General features: G+C 47.7%; 1 protein-coding gene across 3 annotated transcripts in view; it reads left to right on the forward strand.

Moving 5' to 3' along the window:
• The window catches only part of LOC106570399 (zinc finger transcription factor Trps1), a 174383-nt gene that overhangs the window by 35983 nt on the left and 120884 nt on the right, over positions 1 to 17516 (forward strand). For all 3 annotated transcript variants that reach the window (XM_014142659.2, XM_014142661.2, XM_014142662.2), the window contains exons 3-4: positions 4072 to 5207; positions 9358 to 10505. In XM_014142659.2, coding sequence (XP_013998134.1) covers positions 4072 to 5207; positions 9358 to 10505 — 2284 coding nt within the window. The remainder of the gene's footprint in view (positions 1 to 4071; positions 5208 to 9357; positions 10506 to 17516) is intronic.

The raw sequence follows: 17516 nt of genomic DNA on the forward strand, positions 1-17516 counted from the left end.
CCTGGAGCCATAGCCCATACCTACTGCTGTATTCAGGCTCTGAACCTGGAGCCATAGCCCATACCTACTGCTGTATTCAGGCCCTGAACCTGGAACCATAGCCCATACCTATTGCTGTATTCAGGCCCTGAACCTGGAGCCATAGCCCATACCTACTGATCTGTATTCAGGCCCTGAACCTGGAGCCATAGCCCATACCTACTGCTGTATTCAGGCTCTGACCCTGGAGCCATAGCCCATACCTACTGCTGTATTCAGGCCGTGAACCTGGAACCATAGCCCATACCTGCTGCTGTATTCAGGCCCTGAACCTGGAGCCATAGCCCATACCTACTGATCTGTATTCAGGCCCTGAACCTGGAGCCATAGCCCATTCCTACTGCTGTATTCAGGCCCTGAACCTGGAACCATAGCCCATACCTACTGCTGTATTCAGGCCCTGAACCTAGAGTCACAGCCCATACCTACTGCTCTGTATTCAGGCCTTGAACCTGGAGCCATAGCCCATACCTACTGCTGTATTCAGGCCGTGAACCTGGAACCATAGCCCATACCTGCTGCTGTATTCAGGCCCTGAACCTGGAGCCATAGCCCATACCTACTGATCTGTATTCAGGCCCTGAACCTGGAGCCATAGCCCATTCCTACTGCTGTATTCAGGCCCTGAACCTGGAACCATAGCCCATACCTACTGCTGTATTCAGGCCCTGAACCTAGAGTCACAGCCCATACCTACTGCTCTGTATTCAGGCCTTGAACCTGGAGCCATAGCCCATACCTACTGCTGTATTCAGGTCCTGAACCTGGAGCCATAGCCCATAACTACTGCTGTATTCAGGCCCTGAACCTAGAGTCACAGCCCATACCTACTGCTCTGTATTCAGGCCCTGAACCTGGAACCACAGCCCATACCTACTGCTCTGTATTCAGGCCCTGAACCTGGAACCACAGCCCATACCTACTGCTCTGTATTCAGGCCCTGAACCTGGAGCCACAGCCCATACCTACTGCGCTGTATTCATGTTCTGAACCTAGAACCACAGCCCATACCTACTGCTCTGTATTCATGTTCTGAACCTGGAACCACAGCCCATACCTACTGCTCTGTATTCAGGCCCTGAACCTGGAACCACAGCCCATACCTACTGCTCTGTATTCAGGCCCTGAACCTGGAGCCATAGCCCATACCTACTGCGCTGTATTCATGTTCTGAACCTAGAACCACAGCCCATACCTACTGCTCTGTATTCAGGTTCTGAACCAGGAACCACAGCCCATACCTACTGCTCTGTATTCAGGTTCTGAACCTGGATCAACAGCCCATACCTACTGCTCTGTATTCAGGTTCTGAACCTGGATCAACAGCCCATACCTACTGCTCTTTATTCAGGTCCTGAACCTGGAACCATAGCCCATACCTACTGCTCTGTATTCAGGTTCTGACCTGTCCATTCCTCCACACTTTTTTAATGATAACATTTATTGTTGTCTCTTCTGCATAAGGCATATTGTACTTTATTAAGTAAGTGCATGAGGTAGGCACAATAACAGACAAGGAGCACCATAATATAGGAAAATAAAGGGTAGTGGTGGGGGTGAAAGGAGGTAAGGGGGGAAGAAAAGGTTGATGTGAATTGACTGGTACAGTAGGAACAGTGCAGATGCCTGGGAGCAATACGAGACCATTATTCTGTCTTTTGATGGGGAATTGGAATGGTAATGTCCTGCCCATTCCCCTGAAGTTTTAATGTAATTGTACGGCATATAAGGAATAAAAAACTTTTCTCTTTTATGAGTCGGGAGACATTTCATGCTAAATCACCCTCCTGTGGTGAGGAACTCTAGCTGGGGATAGAACGACTGTAGCTCTGCTCATGCTGCTTCCTAGTGACATTACGAAAGAGACAGACACAGTGCTTCTGGGCCAGGTAATGAACATTGCTTCAGAAGATTATTTTGTCTGAGATGTGATTAGGGATGTATTCACATTTTTTGAAGGGTTTACATTAATTCAAAGTTCATTAAAAATAAAAATCCCAAAGATTCTTCTACTCCGCGTGGGGGTGGCTTTTGATGGACTATTTTGTTTAGCCACTAGGTCTCTCTGGTATTCTTCTGAACACTTCTGAACACTTCTGAACACTCTAACATTGATTTGTTGTTGAATGCTAATACTGTTGCTTGAAGACCTTCTTGTTCAAGCTGGTTGGGTAAATGCTCTGTCTTGTGTAGTAGTTTTGAGTTAGTCTTTGGGCTAATTTTAGGAGAGGTTAATGAAGCCATTTCAAGGGGTGTGATTCGATAATGAGGCCTTGTTGGAAAAGTGTTTCCAAGCTCTGGGACAAATTTACACAATCCCCACAGTTTTCAGCCCAGTTTAATTTAAACTCTCGTAAGTGTTAGTTTTCGGGGTCAGAGTCTGTCGGCTGCGGATTGTAACACGTTTATTAACAATGTGTTTTTTGTGCATTGAAGTCGTAGACCCAGAGAACAAGTTCAAAAGAATGCCTTTAAAACACTAGGCCAGTTATTCATTGTTTCATTGTTGATTAATCATGAGTTAATTCATTTATTTTGATTCATAACATGCTTTGTGGTTGTAAAATTCCACTTTGGCCAGAGGGATGGGAGCTAACCAACAGTGACTTGGTAATGATAGAAACAGGGTGTGGTGACTGTTGAGATTTCGGTTGCAGATTACATTTTTCCTACGGCTTTTACGAACACGGGTTAAGGCGTTGCCCCTTACAAACATAAATTGCTTTATTTAATACCCATTTGCTTTACAACCTAAATTAGGAAATTACTCTCTATTTTTCACTGGAGAAGAAATGAGACTGGGATTATGAGAAATTCTTAGCACTCTGGATGGAGAAAATCGGGGTTTAGTGAATTTAGACATGCACACACACCCACACACATGCACACACACACACACACACACACTGAAACAAACTCTGAAAATTGCTCTCATGCTGATCCCCTCCATCCTACAAATTCCTTTAATTCAGTTTGTGCTGCAGCAATGCCGACTAAATGGTTTATTTTATTTTGAGTGCAATTTCGTACCCATTGTATGCTTGACATAAACATGGACAAATGATTTTGTTGAACATTGACTGTAATTCAACTCTATAATCAGTTTATACATTCCAATTTCATTCCTTCTAACTTAATACTCAACTACTTTAACAGCCACTTCACAAGCCTTATCAGTAACTATAGGCACAGATTGTATTTATCAAAATGCCATCAACAACACTCAGCGTCTGGCGTCGTTACTGCTTATAGAGCATGAGTTCTGTTTATGGCCCAGAGCTGAACGGCCACCATTGTTTTAAGTACAAAAAATGCCTTATTTTTTTTAGCTTTGTTGTATTTAATAGAGGAACTCTTGAATGTTTTTATTTACTGATTGTGGGAGAGAGATGCGAAAAAAAATAGAACCACCACAGTCTCCATCTTATTTGAAACAGTCTCCATCTTATTTGATACAGTCTCCATCTTATTTGGTACAGTCTCCATCTTATTTGGTACAGTCTCCATCTTATTTGGTACAGTCTCCATCTTATTTGGTACAGTCTCCATCTTATTTGGTACAGCCTCCATCTTATTTGGTACAGTCTCCATCTTATTTGAAACAGTCTCCATCTTATTTGATACAGTCTCCGTCTTATTTGGTACAGCCTCCGTCTTATTTGGTACAGTCTCCATCTTATTTGGTACAGTCTCCGTCTTATTTGGTACAGTCTCCGTCTTATTTGGTACAGTCTCCGTCTTATTTGGTACAGCCTCCGTCTTATTTGGTACATTCTCCATCTTATTTGGTACAGCCTCCATCTTATTTGGTACAGTCTCCGTCTTATTTGGTACAGCCTCCATCTTATTTGGTACAGTCTCCGTCTTATTTGATACAGCCTTCGATTGAAGTGGTTCTTGAAAAGAGATCCAGTTCTCTTAATCATTTTCCCTCATTCCTCTATCCATGTGTTTAATATACTGTACTTATTCCTCAATGATGCGTGACACTAAAACATTTCTCTCTTGTCTGTCTGTGTGTGCTGCTTGCAGATATGGTGAGGAAAAAGAACCCCCCTTTGAGAAGCTTCGGTGGTGAGGAGGAAGGAGAAGGAGAGGCTCTGGCCTCGGAGGCCACCGGGCCGGATAGCGAGGACAGTGCTGGGTGCCAGGCATCAGAGCCCAACGGTGCCGACGGGCTGCTGCCAGCCGAACCGGGCCGGGCCCACGTGCCGGTCCCAGATGAGCAGGAGGACCCCTCCTCCTCCCCTGGCTCCGTCTCAGGCTCCATTGAACAAGAGGGAGGAGGAGGGAGGGGGGGTGGAGGAGGGAGGGGGGGTGGAGGAGCAGGAACAGTGCCGACAGTCGGCAGCGACACGCCTGGCTTTAATTACCCCAGCCACAAGAAGGGAGGAAATGTAGTGTCCTTCCCCTGCCATGAGGTGACAGACTCAGATCTGCCGGCGCTCCCATCCCGGGCCCAGCCCGATGGGGCTGTGTCTCTGTCTCCGCTCAGATCAGAACCAGATGAGGGGGGAGGGGGTCAGGCACGCAGCCCGGCTGGGGAGCTGCTGCTGGGGGAGAGGGGGGAGGCCGGGGAGGGAGGAGGGGGAGAAAGGGTGGGTGTCAGGGAGGGGCTGCTGCTGCTGGGCGCCCAGGGGAGGGGCTACAGCAGTGCCAGCGGCGTCATCGTCCAGGGCGTCACCCGTAACGGCGAGGACAGGGACCCCTCCTACAGCCCCACAGGAGGTCTCTCAGGTCACCAGGATGGTATGGATGGCTCTGGATACCCTTTGCTACGCTCCCTCCACCCACACACGGGGGTAGGTCAGGGGGCCGAGGACACCATGCCCAGTCCCCTGGGGCCCGAGACAGGGGTAGCCCCTCCTTCCTCTCCCAAATTGCAGGACTTCAAGTGCAACATCTGTGGGTATGGTTACTATGGGAACGACCCCACGGACCTGATCAAACACTTCCGGAAGTACCACCTGGGCCTACACAACCGCACGCGGCAGGACGCAGAGCTGGACACTAAGATACTGGCTCTGCACAACATGGTGGGCTTCTCCCCACAGAGCCTCCACGCCAAAGACGCTACACGGCCCCCGTCCCACGCTGCCCTGACCGGAGCACTACAGGATGCTGCAGGGTCCACACGGTTGTTACTCAATGGCACCTACGACGTACAGGTAAATATGCTCTGCACACCATTTTGTATCAACTCTTTGTATAATGTTTACATGATTCGCATCAGTTTCTGGGCATTTAACAGTGTGTTGGTTAGTGGGTATGTGTTTGTTTTACATAACCAGAGAAACTCGAAGTATCAGAAAGCCCGTCAGTAGTACTGTATAATGGTAGAGTCCTTGCCCGACTAGATGCCCAGGCGTAGCATTGCATCAACCAATTGTTACCTGACACATCATCGACTGTGCAGCCGGGAGTCAGATTGCTGTATCATATGATGTGGTTAGCTGATATGTTAAATATTTATCCATGCGTATCTGGCAATGTAGTCGGACAGGAACACAACCATTCTCTGCATTGAGACGCAGGCCAGCCGTGGTTTGAGACTTGTCTCTTAGTGGGACACTTGAGTCATCAGAGTGACTGGACACCCACGGAGAGAGGCCTCATGGGAACTGTAGTCTGTTTTATCACTGTCATAAATACATCTCAACTTGAAACATTACATTCATGGACTACGGTTTAGCCATTAGTTTAAAGCTGCAAGATGTAACTTTCTGGGCCACCTGACCAAATTCATATAGAAATGTGAGTTATAGATATGTCATTCTCATTGAATGCAAGTCTAAGAAGCAGTATATATGTTCTATGTGCGCTATTTCTATGCTTCCCGTTCTTTAGTTTTTGTTACTATCGGTTTTGTACACCAGCTTCAAACAGCTGAAAATATAATATTTTTGGTTATTGAAAAGCTACTTCACTGCGGTATAGATGGTACAATGATTCTCTACAATATGCATTGCTTGCTTTGTCACATAAACTGAAATTAGGCTAACTATTTGATTTTTAGCAAGCAGGAAATGGTGGAGCGATTTCTGCATATTGCACCTTTAATATCCATGAAAACGCCTGCCAAACATATATTGCACACATGGGCCATACAGTACCCCCACTGTTTGGGAGTTTGAAACATTATCTAATATCTCCAAAAGAAAAGAGCCATACGTGACTCGGTGCTATTACCAACCTCTAGTTTGAAAGATATTTCTTAGTAATCATTGTCTCACTATCCATATCAATTGGATGTCACCGGGTTCGAATATTGTCACTATGAAATAAAAAAATAAAAAAGTAGAATCAAAAACACTATTCTGTATTCATCCCCTAGTGGAATTTTCCATGCAGTAATAGCGAAGGCTGCTCATTTGTCATTACCCAATGAAAAGGGGGGAAAGAGTGTAGGGAAAGGAGAGGGAGCCAGTGAAAACAGGCAACTCGATTTATTTTAAACGAGGGGTAATGAACAGATGTCAGAGCCATTTATCTGCACAGCTTTCGCTGCATGCGGTTTCTCCCTCAACTTCAACAATGTCATGTTTACAATTCGAGTGGCGTATTTAACTCCAGTGTTCCTTAAAAATGAGGTGCCTTTGGCCCGGGGTCTGGGCCTCTTAATGCCATATCATACAGCAGGAAGGGCTATTTGTCCTTTAAGCCCACCAAGGATTGTCATTACCTCTAAATTAGTTTTCCTCCTTAAAAAAAGTCTGCCTGTCTCTGATGGCTCACTAAGGGCTGATGCGTTGATGTGGCTGTCACCTTTTTTACTTTCTCTCTAACACTCATCTGGTGTGGGTGTGTGTGTGTGTGTGTGTGTGTGTGTGTGTGTGTGTGTGTGTGTGTGTGTGTGTGTGTGTGTGTGTGTGTGTGTGTGTGTGTGTGTGTGTGTGTGTGTGTGTGTGTGTGTGTGTGTGTGTGTGAAAAAAATTCCCCCCAAATTGACAGACTTGTCTATCATGTTTTTGTGTGTGAGTTGGCATGTGCTTCTGTCTCTGTGTGTGAGGGGAGTCAGAATGTGTGTATATGTGTCTGTGGGAGAACAATTCTGGTGAATGCCAGACTTGTGTGGTGTCTCATACAGACTTTTTGCATATTGTTATTTTTGGGAAAGTTTTGAGTTCCCCAGGAATTCACACCCTTACTGTCCAACACCCAAGTGAACGTTATGGATGGGCATTTATGTTTAGTCTACTGCACATGTCCACATATGTTCACTCTGAGAGAGCCTGTGGATATCACTTAAAGCGGCAATATGTAACTTTCTGGCCGACCCGACCAAATTCACATAGAAATGGGACTTATAGATCTGTCATTCTCATTGAAAACAAGTCTAAGATGTGGTAGATCTGTTCTATGTGCGGTATTTCTATACTTCCCGTTCTTAACTTTAGGGTTTTGCATCTTTGACTTTTGGTTTTGCACACCAACTTCAAACAGCCAAAAATACAAGATATTTCACAGCGGTTTAGATGGTACAATGATTCTCTACACTATACCTGCTTGTTTTGTCACATAAACTGAAAATAGTCTAACTATTTGAACTTCAGCAACCAGGAATTGGTGGAGCGATTTTTGCATTGTGCATCGTTAAGCATTTTTAAATAGATATCATAATCTTGTGACGTTGCTGTGGTCTTATTGTACTTTGCAGTCTCTGGACTCTGGAGACATTGGAGAGACACGGTAATACTTTTACACACTGACCTCACATATGTAGGATCTTAATTTGAGCCAGTTTGCTACAGCAGGAAAATTCCTCTGCAGCAACAGGAAATGCAAATTATTATGTGGATTATAATTAATGGACATTTTCTGTATGGGTTGATACATTTTTCATTAGAGCAAAAAGTGGTAATTACTGACTTAAGATCGTACATCTGTAGTCTTACTGCATTAAGAAGGCAGAGAAAAGCAGACTTCATAGTAGCAAGATTACGAACGAACAAGGTGCATTTAATTATTTCAATTGTTTCACAAGCCCCATATTTTCCCACTTTAAATCCCAAAACTTGATTAAAATACACAAAATGAAAATCCATTTCATTCCATAGTAGACATGTTCTGGTATTACAGTGTATTTATTTTATTGCTCATATTTCAGAGGACGTTTCACTTGACTGACTGGAGCGGTCATATAATAAATGGTGTATGTAGCTAGTCTCTTCAGGCAGTTTTAGGAGCGACCGACTCTGTTTCAGTCATTACATATCGTCTAGAAAGTGACGTCAGGCTGCTTTAAACCACATGAGGATCGAGACCTCCCACTTCCACACACTGGATAGTCTACCAATTACAAAACCTCTCTAGCTACAGGATATTTCACACAGCCGCCCTTATGTTTTCGATTTGAGACGTTTTGTTGCAGCCTTCGAGGTCAAGGTGCGTAGGATGTTGAAATTCAGGGAACATGTTTGACTGCAAGGTTGGTTTGGTTTGTTGCGTTTACTAGACAACAACCTTGACGGCTGATCCCTGCGTGGCACTCTCGATGTTCACGCCTGCACAACCATTTTCATGCTTTTTGGAAATAGAGGGTGGATTTGTTGTGTACTATTAGGGAACATGTGTTTCTTTAGCAGTATTCAGATATAAACCCCTTCGTTCTACCGTACTGCTTCTGGTTGGCTGTATTGTCAACTTGAGCATCAAAACAATCTCAGTTTGCCATTTCCCTTGTTGAATAAAATGAGGGAATTCATTTGTAATAAAGCGTAATAGACTGCATTGTTATACAGTGTGTATTACCATATAAATGAGCGGCAGTTATTGCAGGTGTTCAAGTTCTATAGACCCTTCACATCGACTCCATCTGCTCAATTCAATTCCTCTTCACTTTATCATTGAATTGCTGGTCATGGAATTGTGAAATCTGATAAACCATTCTAAACTGAGCTCACCTCTGTGTAGATATAGATAATAAGCCGTTCTCTTCATTCCTGGTCTTTCTGTGATGAGTCTGGGTTGGTGTTACCAGGATGGTTTTTCTCCTGTGTCTCTGTGTAGGACTGACTGACTCACATATTGCACTTTGTGTATGTATTGCTCTGGGTTTATTTTGTATATTTTATAATTTTCACAGATGAAAAAATATATGATGACAGTTAAAAGAGAAATTAAAAGTGTAAATCACCTTCTCCTTTCACATATTTATCGACAAATAAAAAGTAGCATTGTGATAAATAATTGTTGCAAATTAAACTAAGGAAAACAAAACATAAGATTCAGCTAAATCAGGGGAAGAAAAAATACATTGAAGCGAAATGCATAATCAACATGAGTTGATGTCTCTTCCTCTTCTTCGTTGTGTTCCAGGTGACGCTGGGAGGCACCTTCATTGGCATCGGGAGGAAGACTCCGGACTGTCAGGGAAACACCAAGTACTTTCGCTGCAAGTTCTGTAACTTCACTTACATGGGCAGCTCCTCCTTGGAGCTGGAGCAGCACTTTCTGTCTGCCCACCCGAACAAGATGAAGTCCCACCCCCCGCAGCTGCCCAATGACGACAAGCCCTCGGACAGGAGGGTGAACTGTGTGACACGGGGCGGTGGTGCGGAGGGTGCGGAACCGGGAAAGTGGGCGGACCGGGTGGCGGTCCGTGCGGAGGACGACTCGGTGGCTGGCTACTCTGTTCCCATCCGCGCCACCGACTCCCCTGGCTGGACGGGGACCGATGGCGGCGCCACAGCGGCGGACTATTACTGGTGTAAGTACTGCAGCTTCAGCTGTGAGTCGCTCAGCTCACAACGCCTCCTGGAGCATTACGAGAAGAGACACAACCAGCCTGGGGGAGGAGGGACCAGGGAGGGCAGCCCAGCCGAGAGGGAACGAGGGAGCAGCAAGGCCAGGGATAGAGAGAGAGACCCTGATCGAGACCTGACCCCCCACAGCCGGAGGAAAGACAAGACAGGAATGGGTGGCACGACGGGGGCAACAGACCCAGAGACGGTGGTGACCAGCTACAACTGCCAGTTCTGTGACTTCCGCTACTCCATGAACCACGGGCCTGAGGTTATTGTGGTGGCGCCTCTGCTCCGCCACTACCAGCAGGCCCACAGCATCCATAAGTGCACCATCAAGCACTGCCCGTTCTGCCCGCGTGGCCTCTGCAGCCCCGAGAAGCACCTGGGGGAGATTTCCTACCCGTTCGCCTGCAGGAAGAGTGCCTGCTCCCACTGTGCCCGCCTCCTACTCCAGCTGTCTCCCCAGGACATCTCCCCGTCCCCCAGGCCCAGTGTCACCCACCTATGTGACCAGTGTCCCTATGCCACCAGCGACATCGACCTGCTCCTGCTGCACTACGACAGCGCCCATGCCACCCATGGCGTGCTGGAGGTCAAGCCCGAGGAGGAGGGCGCAGAGACGGGGAGGATCTCGGCCCCCAAGGGCCCTCACGGGGAGCACTCATGCACCAAGTGCCATTTCATCACAGATGTGGAGGAGGAGATCTTCCGTCACTACAGGTGAGTAGTGGGGAGTTGAGTCTATTTGCAGACGTTGCTGACATGTTGTAGTTAGTCGACCAATCAGTTAGTTAAGGTTTGGTTCAGCTTCACATTGTAAACCTGATTTTCATTGGTAAAAATTAGTGTGGTATCATGCATCACGGCTCAGTGGTAGAGTCCAGCTAGTGTAAGCATTGTTGACATTGTTCTTAATTCAACTTTGGGTTATGAGATGATCTGTTGTGACGTGGAAGTAAATCCAGTTTTGCTCATAATGAGCAGCAGATTTGCGCTGACACACACAGTACATGTAGTTAATCAACTTTAGGGAATCGATAGTGAAATGTTAAAAGTCAAGTAATTCAATAACCCCTTTGTGGGCTTAGATTTAGTCTTGTCTTTGCCAGGTGTGTGTGTATGTGTGTATGCATGTGTGTATGTATGTGTGAGTGTCTCTGTGCTACCTTCCTGTGTGCCTGTGTATCGGGGTGGGTTATGGAAAATACTCTGCAACTGAACCATATAATAGATAACTGAGCCACTGAAATCACTCTATTACCTTCTATTACACATCCACATAAGATATCAATTACAGAGCATTTTTCCTTTTCAGCTCAGCGGCCTGTTTAGATTCGACTGTTTGGGAATGTATCGATAGAAGTGAGTCTTGTGCAGTAGCTCGATCCATATGTCTGCTTGAAGCCTTTACAGACGCTGTGCCAGAGCGCTGAGAAATCAATTGTGGTAAATCTAATAGAAGTGCAATGCAGGAAATGTAAAACTTGTATTTCAGGTTTTAAAAGGCTTTTGATGTTTGTAATTTCCACTTTGAAATTACCGACTTGATTTTCCCTTAACGAAAAATGTATCAACCCCGACATTAATTAATTATAATCCACATAATAATTCACATTTCCTGTTGAACACTTGTTGGAGGCTTAATTTCTGTAATGGTTATAAAATGCTCACCGCTCTAGGCTAAGTGTTAAAGGTCGAAACAAAACAGCTAAAAGGCCCACCCTCAGTGTGTGAGAAACAGGGTCTTTCTTGAGTGTGTGTGTGATGTCCATCATGATCTGTAGACTTTGGAAGGTTTGTTCAGGTGGGCTCGGAGGGGCTCTGTTTCCAGACCCTGATGTTGCTGTGTGTGTGTCTGTCTGTGTGCCTGCTGAATAAGGTGCTTTTTGTATTCAGGCCTCATAGTCCTAATGCACAGAGGAGAGAGCAGAAATAAGACCTGCTTCTGCTGGGGTTCCCAGGAGATACCCCGCCTCAAACACTGTGTGTGTGTGTGTGTGTGTGTGTGTGTGTGTGTGTGTGTGTGTGTGTGTGTGTGTGTGTGTGTGTGTGTGTGTGTGCGGGATGGAATCAATGCCTGGAATGGAATTAATGGAACGGAATGGTTTCCATATGTTTGATGTGTCTGATACCATTCCATTTATTCCATTCCAGCCATTACAATTAGCCCATCCTCCTATAGCTCCTCCCACCAGCCTCCACTGGTGCATGTGTACAAATACATGTTGTTTCCACCTCTGTTTTGTATTTGTCTCTGTGTCTTTATACATATTACACTCTTCCATTCAACTAGAATACATACCTGGATATGTGGTGTGTGTCTGTGAGTTAGCATGTCGTGCATGATGTCTGGTGTGCAGGAAGAGTAAAGCTTACCGCGTGTTCCCAATTGAAACAGTTTGCACATATATTATGATTACATTTTTTTACGTTTTTGTTCATTTTTGGTCTTCGGCAGGTTTTTTCACACATTTTTTTATTGAGGCAAACTCTACTCCCTTTGGTTGGTGATTGGTCAGCAGTATTACTCCTTCAGTCTTAAATGAAGTGTTTGTTGTTATTCAATGAGAAACGACTAGTTTTTCATGCATATTTTTTCACTTGAGAAATACGGCACCAAACATTTTAGTTACCGTAAATTCCGGACTATAAGCCACAACTTTTTCCCCACGCTTTGAACCTCGCGGCTTAAACAATGATGCGGCTAATATATGGATTTTTCCCGCTTTCAAATTTGTTTTCTCCAAAAAAATACATTCTGTGACGTGCTCAGTTTTTTGGCGGCATGAAGCTTTCATTAGACCAATGAAATTGCCGAACGGGTTAAGGTCAAACAGTGACGAGAGCGACAATGAAAACGATCCAATGAAAACGATCCATATCGGATGAAGCAATTCTGAGGCTATTCAACTCCGACACCGAAGGAGATGGTTTCAGAGCACAGGAGGAGGAAGATGGTGACCAATGACTTTCTTGGTAGGCTACTGTTTACTGTACATTTTTTATTTTTTTGTTACAAGCCGTGTTTCGTTAAAGCCTATTTATTTTTGTTACAAGCCGTGTTTCGTTAAAGCCTATTTATTTTTGTTACAAGCCGTGCTTCGTTAAAGCCTATTTATTTTTGTTACAAGACGTGTTTCGTTAAAGCCAATTTATTTTTGTTACAAGACGTGTTTCGTTAAAGCCTGTTTAAAGTTAATTTGTTTCAATGTACCGGTAGGCACCTGCAGCTTATAGACATGTGCGGCTTATTTATGTTCAAAATAATATATATTTTTGAATTCAGTGGGTGCGCTCAATAGTCCGGAAATTACGGTAGATGTAAAATTGCACGACTAAGACCCCCTGGGAAAAAGACGTTACAATGAATGACACATTTCTTGATTTATCTTTATTAATTCTGACTATTTTGAGGAAGTGTTTCTGGCTATGTTGTTGCTACGGTGGCTCAAGATGGACAAACAACAGGAATATTTATGCTTTTTTCTCGCTTCCAAGCGAAGGTCTTTAAAGAGTATGATGGTCGCATCGCCTAGCCGAGTTAAGCTAGGAGCAAAGCGAACCTATGTACTGTATGCAGACGCCTTAGTGGCCTGCTCTGGTCTGGCTCTGTGCTGTAGATTTATGTGCTGGTCACCAACACATCAAACATATGGAAACCATTCCGTTCCATTAACTCCGTTCCAGGCATTGATTCCATCCCACACACACACACACACACACACACACACACACACACACACACACACACACACACACACACACACACACACACACACACACACACCTCCAGACCCCCACCCGCCCTGCAGCCTGGACGTGAACACCATACTGATGCTGAGCTGTCTAACACACACACACACACACACACACACACACACACACACACACACACACACACACACACACACACACACACACACACACACACACACACACACACAGCCTACCCACCCTGTCTGAGGCCATCCCTATAAATCAACCTTCAGTGAGAGCAGAGCAGAGGGGGAACATTCTCCATCTTTTCTTAAGGAACAATGAAGAGATGAAGAGGTGTATCATAGTGTAATATTGAGCAGCACAGAACATACACATGTTACATTCTCAGTCAGCCTTTAGGGCTTACAGCATCATTACCCTGCACAGCACAGGTATGGAAGACGTCCACTGTAATATGTTTTACCCCCAGCCTCTCCAGTTCAGTCCCCCAGTTCAGTTCAGTCACCCCAGCCTCTCCAGTTCAGTCCCCCCAGCCTCTCCAGTTCAGTCCCCCAGTTCAGTCCCCCAGTTCAGTTCAGTCCCCCAGTTCAGTTCAGTCCCCCAGCCTCTCCAGTTCAGTCCCCCAGCCTCTCCAGTTCAGTCCCCCAGTTCAGTTCAGTCACCCCAGCCTCTCCAGTTCAGTCCCCCCAGCCTCTCCAGTTCAGTCCCCCAGTTCAGTCCCCCAGTTCAGTTCAGTCCCCCAGTTCAGTTCAGTCCCCCAGCCTCTCCAGTTCAGTCCCCCAGCCTCTCCAGTTCAGTCCCCCAGTTCAGTTCAGTCCCCCAGTTCAGTTCAGTCCCCCAGCCTCTCAAGTTCAGTCCCCCAGCCTCTCCAGTTCAGTCCCCCAGTTCAGTTCAGTCCCCCAGCCTCTCCAGTTCAGTCCCCCCAGCCTCTCCAGTTCAGTCCCCCCAGCCTCTCCAGTTCAGTCCCCCAGTTCAGTTCAGTCCCCCAGCCTCTCCAGTTCAGTCCCCCCAGCCTCTCCAGTTCAGTCTCCCAGCCTCTCCAGTTCAGTCCCCCAGCCTCTCCAGTTCAGTCCCCCCAGCCTCTCCAGTTCAGTCCCCCCAGCCTCTCCAGTTCAGTCCCCCAGCCTCTCCAGTTCAGTCTCCCCAGCCTCTCCAGTTCAGTCCCCCCAGCCTCTCCAGTTCAGTCCCCCCAGCCTCTCCAGTTCAGTCCCCCAGCCTCTCCAGTTCAGTCCCCCAGCCTCTCCAGTTCAGTCCCCCCAGCCTCTCCAGTTCAGTCCCCCCAGCCTCTCCAGTTCAGTCCCCCCATTCTCTCCAGTTCAGTCCCCCCAGCCTCTCCAGTTCAGTCCCCCCAGCCTCTCCAGTTCAGTCCCCCAGCCTCTCCAGTTCAGTCCCACCCAGCCTCTCCAGTTCAGTCCCCCCCAGCCTCTCCAGTTCAGTCCCCCCAGCCTCTCCAGTTCAGTCCCCCCAGCCTCTCCAGTTCAGTGCCCCAGCCTCTCCAGTTCAGTCCCCCAGCCTCTCCAGTTCAGTCTCCCCAGCCTCTCCAGTTCAGTCCCCCAGCCTCTCCAGTTCAGTCTCCCCCAGCCTCTCCAGTTCAGTCTCTCCAGTCTCTCCAGTTCAGTCCCCCAGCCTCTCCAGTTCAGCTTCCCCAGCCTCTCCAGTTCAGCTTCCCCAGCCTCTCCAGTTCAGTCCCCCAGCCTCTCCAGTTCAGTCCCCCCAGCCTCTCCAGTTCAGTCCCCCCAGCCTCTCAAGTTCAGCTCCCCCAGCCTCTCAATTTCAGCTCCCCCAGCCTCTCCAGTTCAGCCCCCCCAGCCTCTCCAGTTCAGTCCCCCCCAGCCTCTCCTGTTCAGTCCCCCCAGCCTCTCCAGTTCAGTCCCCCCAGCCTCTCCAGTTCAGTCCCCCAGCCTCTCCAGTTCAGTCCCCCTAGCCTCTCCAGTTCAGTCTCCCCAGCCTCTCCAGTTCAGTCCCCCAGCCTCTCCAGTTCAGTCCCCCAGCCTCTCCAGTTCAGTCTCCCCCAGCCTCTCCAGTTCAGTCTCCCCAGTCTCTCCAGTTCAGTCCCCCAGCCTCTCCAGTTCAGCTTCCCCAGCCTCTCCAGTTCAGCTTCCCCAGCCTCTCCAGTTCAGTCCCCCAGCCTCTCCAGTTCAGTCCCCCCAGCCTCTCCAGTTCAGTCCCCCCAGCCTCTCAATTTCAGCTCCCCCAGCCTCTCCAGTTCAGCCCCCCAGCCTCTCAAGTTCAGCTCCCCCAGCCTCTCCATCTCAGACCCCCCCCCCCCCGTTCTGGATCATTAGTCTCCTCTCTCTGCATCCTGCCTAGTGTACCTGCACAGGGGGAGGAAAACCCTTCCAGCTCCCTCCTTCTCCCCCTCCTCCTCTTCCTCAGGGAGAGGTGTACGGGGCAGCCCAGCTACCAGTCGTGCTGGGCCAGAGTTTCCATTTCCTCTGTGATGTCAGTGTATCTGTCCATCACCCTGGTGTGATTCAGTCCAGTTCGCCCCACAGCTCTGCATCTGCCGACCGGCCCTCGTAAAACACCCAGTATTAAGTGTGTTCACTGGTGTATAGCTAAAGGAGTTTCATTTCATAGCCCACAAATTACATCTACTCAATACTTTTACTGACACAGAATTGTTTTATTTTTTACAAAATCACTAAAATCATTTTTATGTATTTTGGAGAGAGTGCAGATTTTTGATACTGCAGTCATGTTTCGAGCAGCGGTTTAATACCATCAATGGCCGTGGAAATTAAACACAAATTAGTTTTTGCCACCTCTCTATCTTTTCACCTTTTCTCTCTTTCTCTGTCACGCACACATAATACACACACGCACGCACACGCACACACACACACACACACACACACACACACACACACACACACACACACACACACACACACACACACACACACACACACACACACACACACACAGCCTACCCACCCTGTCTGAGGCCATCCCTATAAATCAACCTTCAGTGAGAGCAGAGCAGAGGGGGAACATTCTCCATCTTTTCTTAAGGAACAATGAAGAGATGAAGAGGTGTATCATAGTGTAATATTGAGCAGCACAGAACACACACACATGTTACATTCTCAGTCAGCCTTTAGGGCTTGCAGCATCATTACCCTGCACAGCACAGGTATGGAAGACGTCCACTGTAATATGTTTTACCCCCATCCTCTCCAGTTCAGTCCCCCAGTTCAGTTCAGTCACCCCAGCCTCTCCAGTTCAGTCCCCCCAGCCTCTCCAGTTCAGTCCCCCAGTTCAGTTCAGTCCCCCCAGCCTCTACAGTTCAGTCCCCCAGTTCAGTTCAGTCCCCCAGCCTCTACAGTTCAGTCCCCCAGTTCAGTTCAGTCCCCCCAGCCTCTCCAGTTCAGTCCCCCAGTTCAGTTCAGTCCCCCAGTTCAGTTCAGTCCCCCAGCCTCTCCAGTTCAGTCCCCCCAGCCTCTCCAGTTCAGGCCCCCAGCCTCTCCAGTTCAGTCCCCCAGTTCAGTTCAGTCCCCCCAGCCTCTCCAGTTCAGTCCCCCAGTTCAGTTCAGTCCCCCAGTTCAGTTCAGTCTCCCCAGCCTCTCCAGTTCAGGCCCCCAGCCTCTCCAGTTCAGGCCCCCAGCCTCTCCAGTTCAGTCCCCCCAGCCTCTCCAGTTCAGTCCCCCAGTTCAGTTCAGTCCCCCCAGCCTCTCCAGTTCAGTCCCCCCAGCCTCTCCAGTTCAGTCTCCCCAGCCTCTCCAGTTCAGTCCCCCAGCCTCTCCAGTTCAGTCCCCCAGCCTCTCCAGATCAGTCCCCCCAGCCTCTCCAGTTCAGTCCCCCCAGCCTTTCCAGTTCAGTCCCCCAGCCTCTCCAGTTCAGTCCCCCCAGCCTCTCCAGTTTAGTCCCCCCAGCCTCTCCAGTTCAGTCCCCCAGCCTCTCCAGTTCAGTCCCCCAGTTCAGTTCAGTCCCCCCAGCCTCTCCAGTTCAGTCCCCCAGTTCAGTTCAGTCCCCCCAGCCTCTCCAGTTCAGTCCCCCCAGCCTCTCCAG

This window comes from Salmo salar, chromosome ssa14 (genome assembly GCF_905237065.1).
Source record: "Salmo salar chromosome ssa14, Ssal_v3.1, whole genome shotgun sequence".
Taxonomy (NCBI): Eukaryota; Metazoa; Chordata; class Actinopteri; order Salmoniformes; family Salmonidae; genus Salmo; species Salmo salar.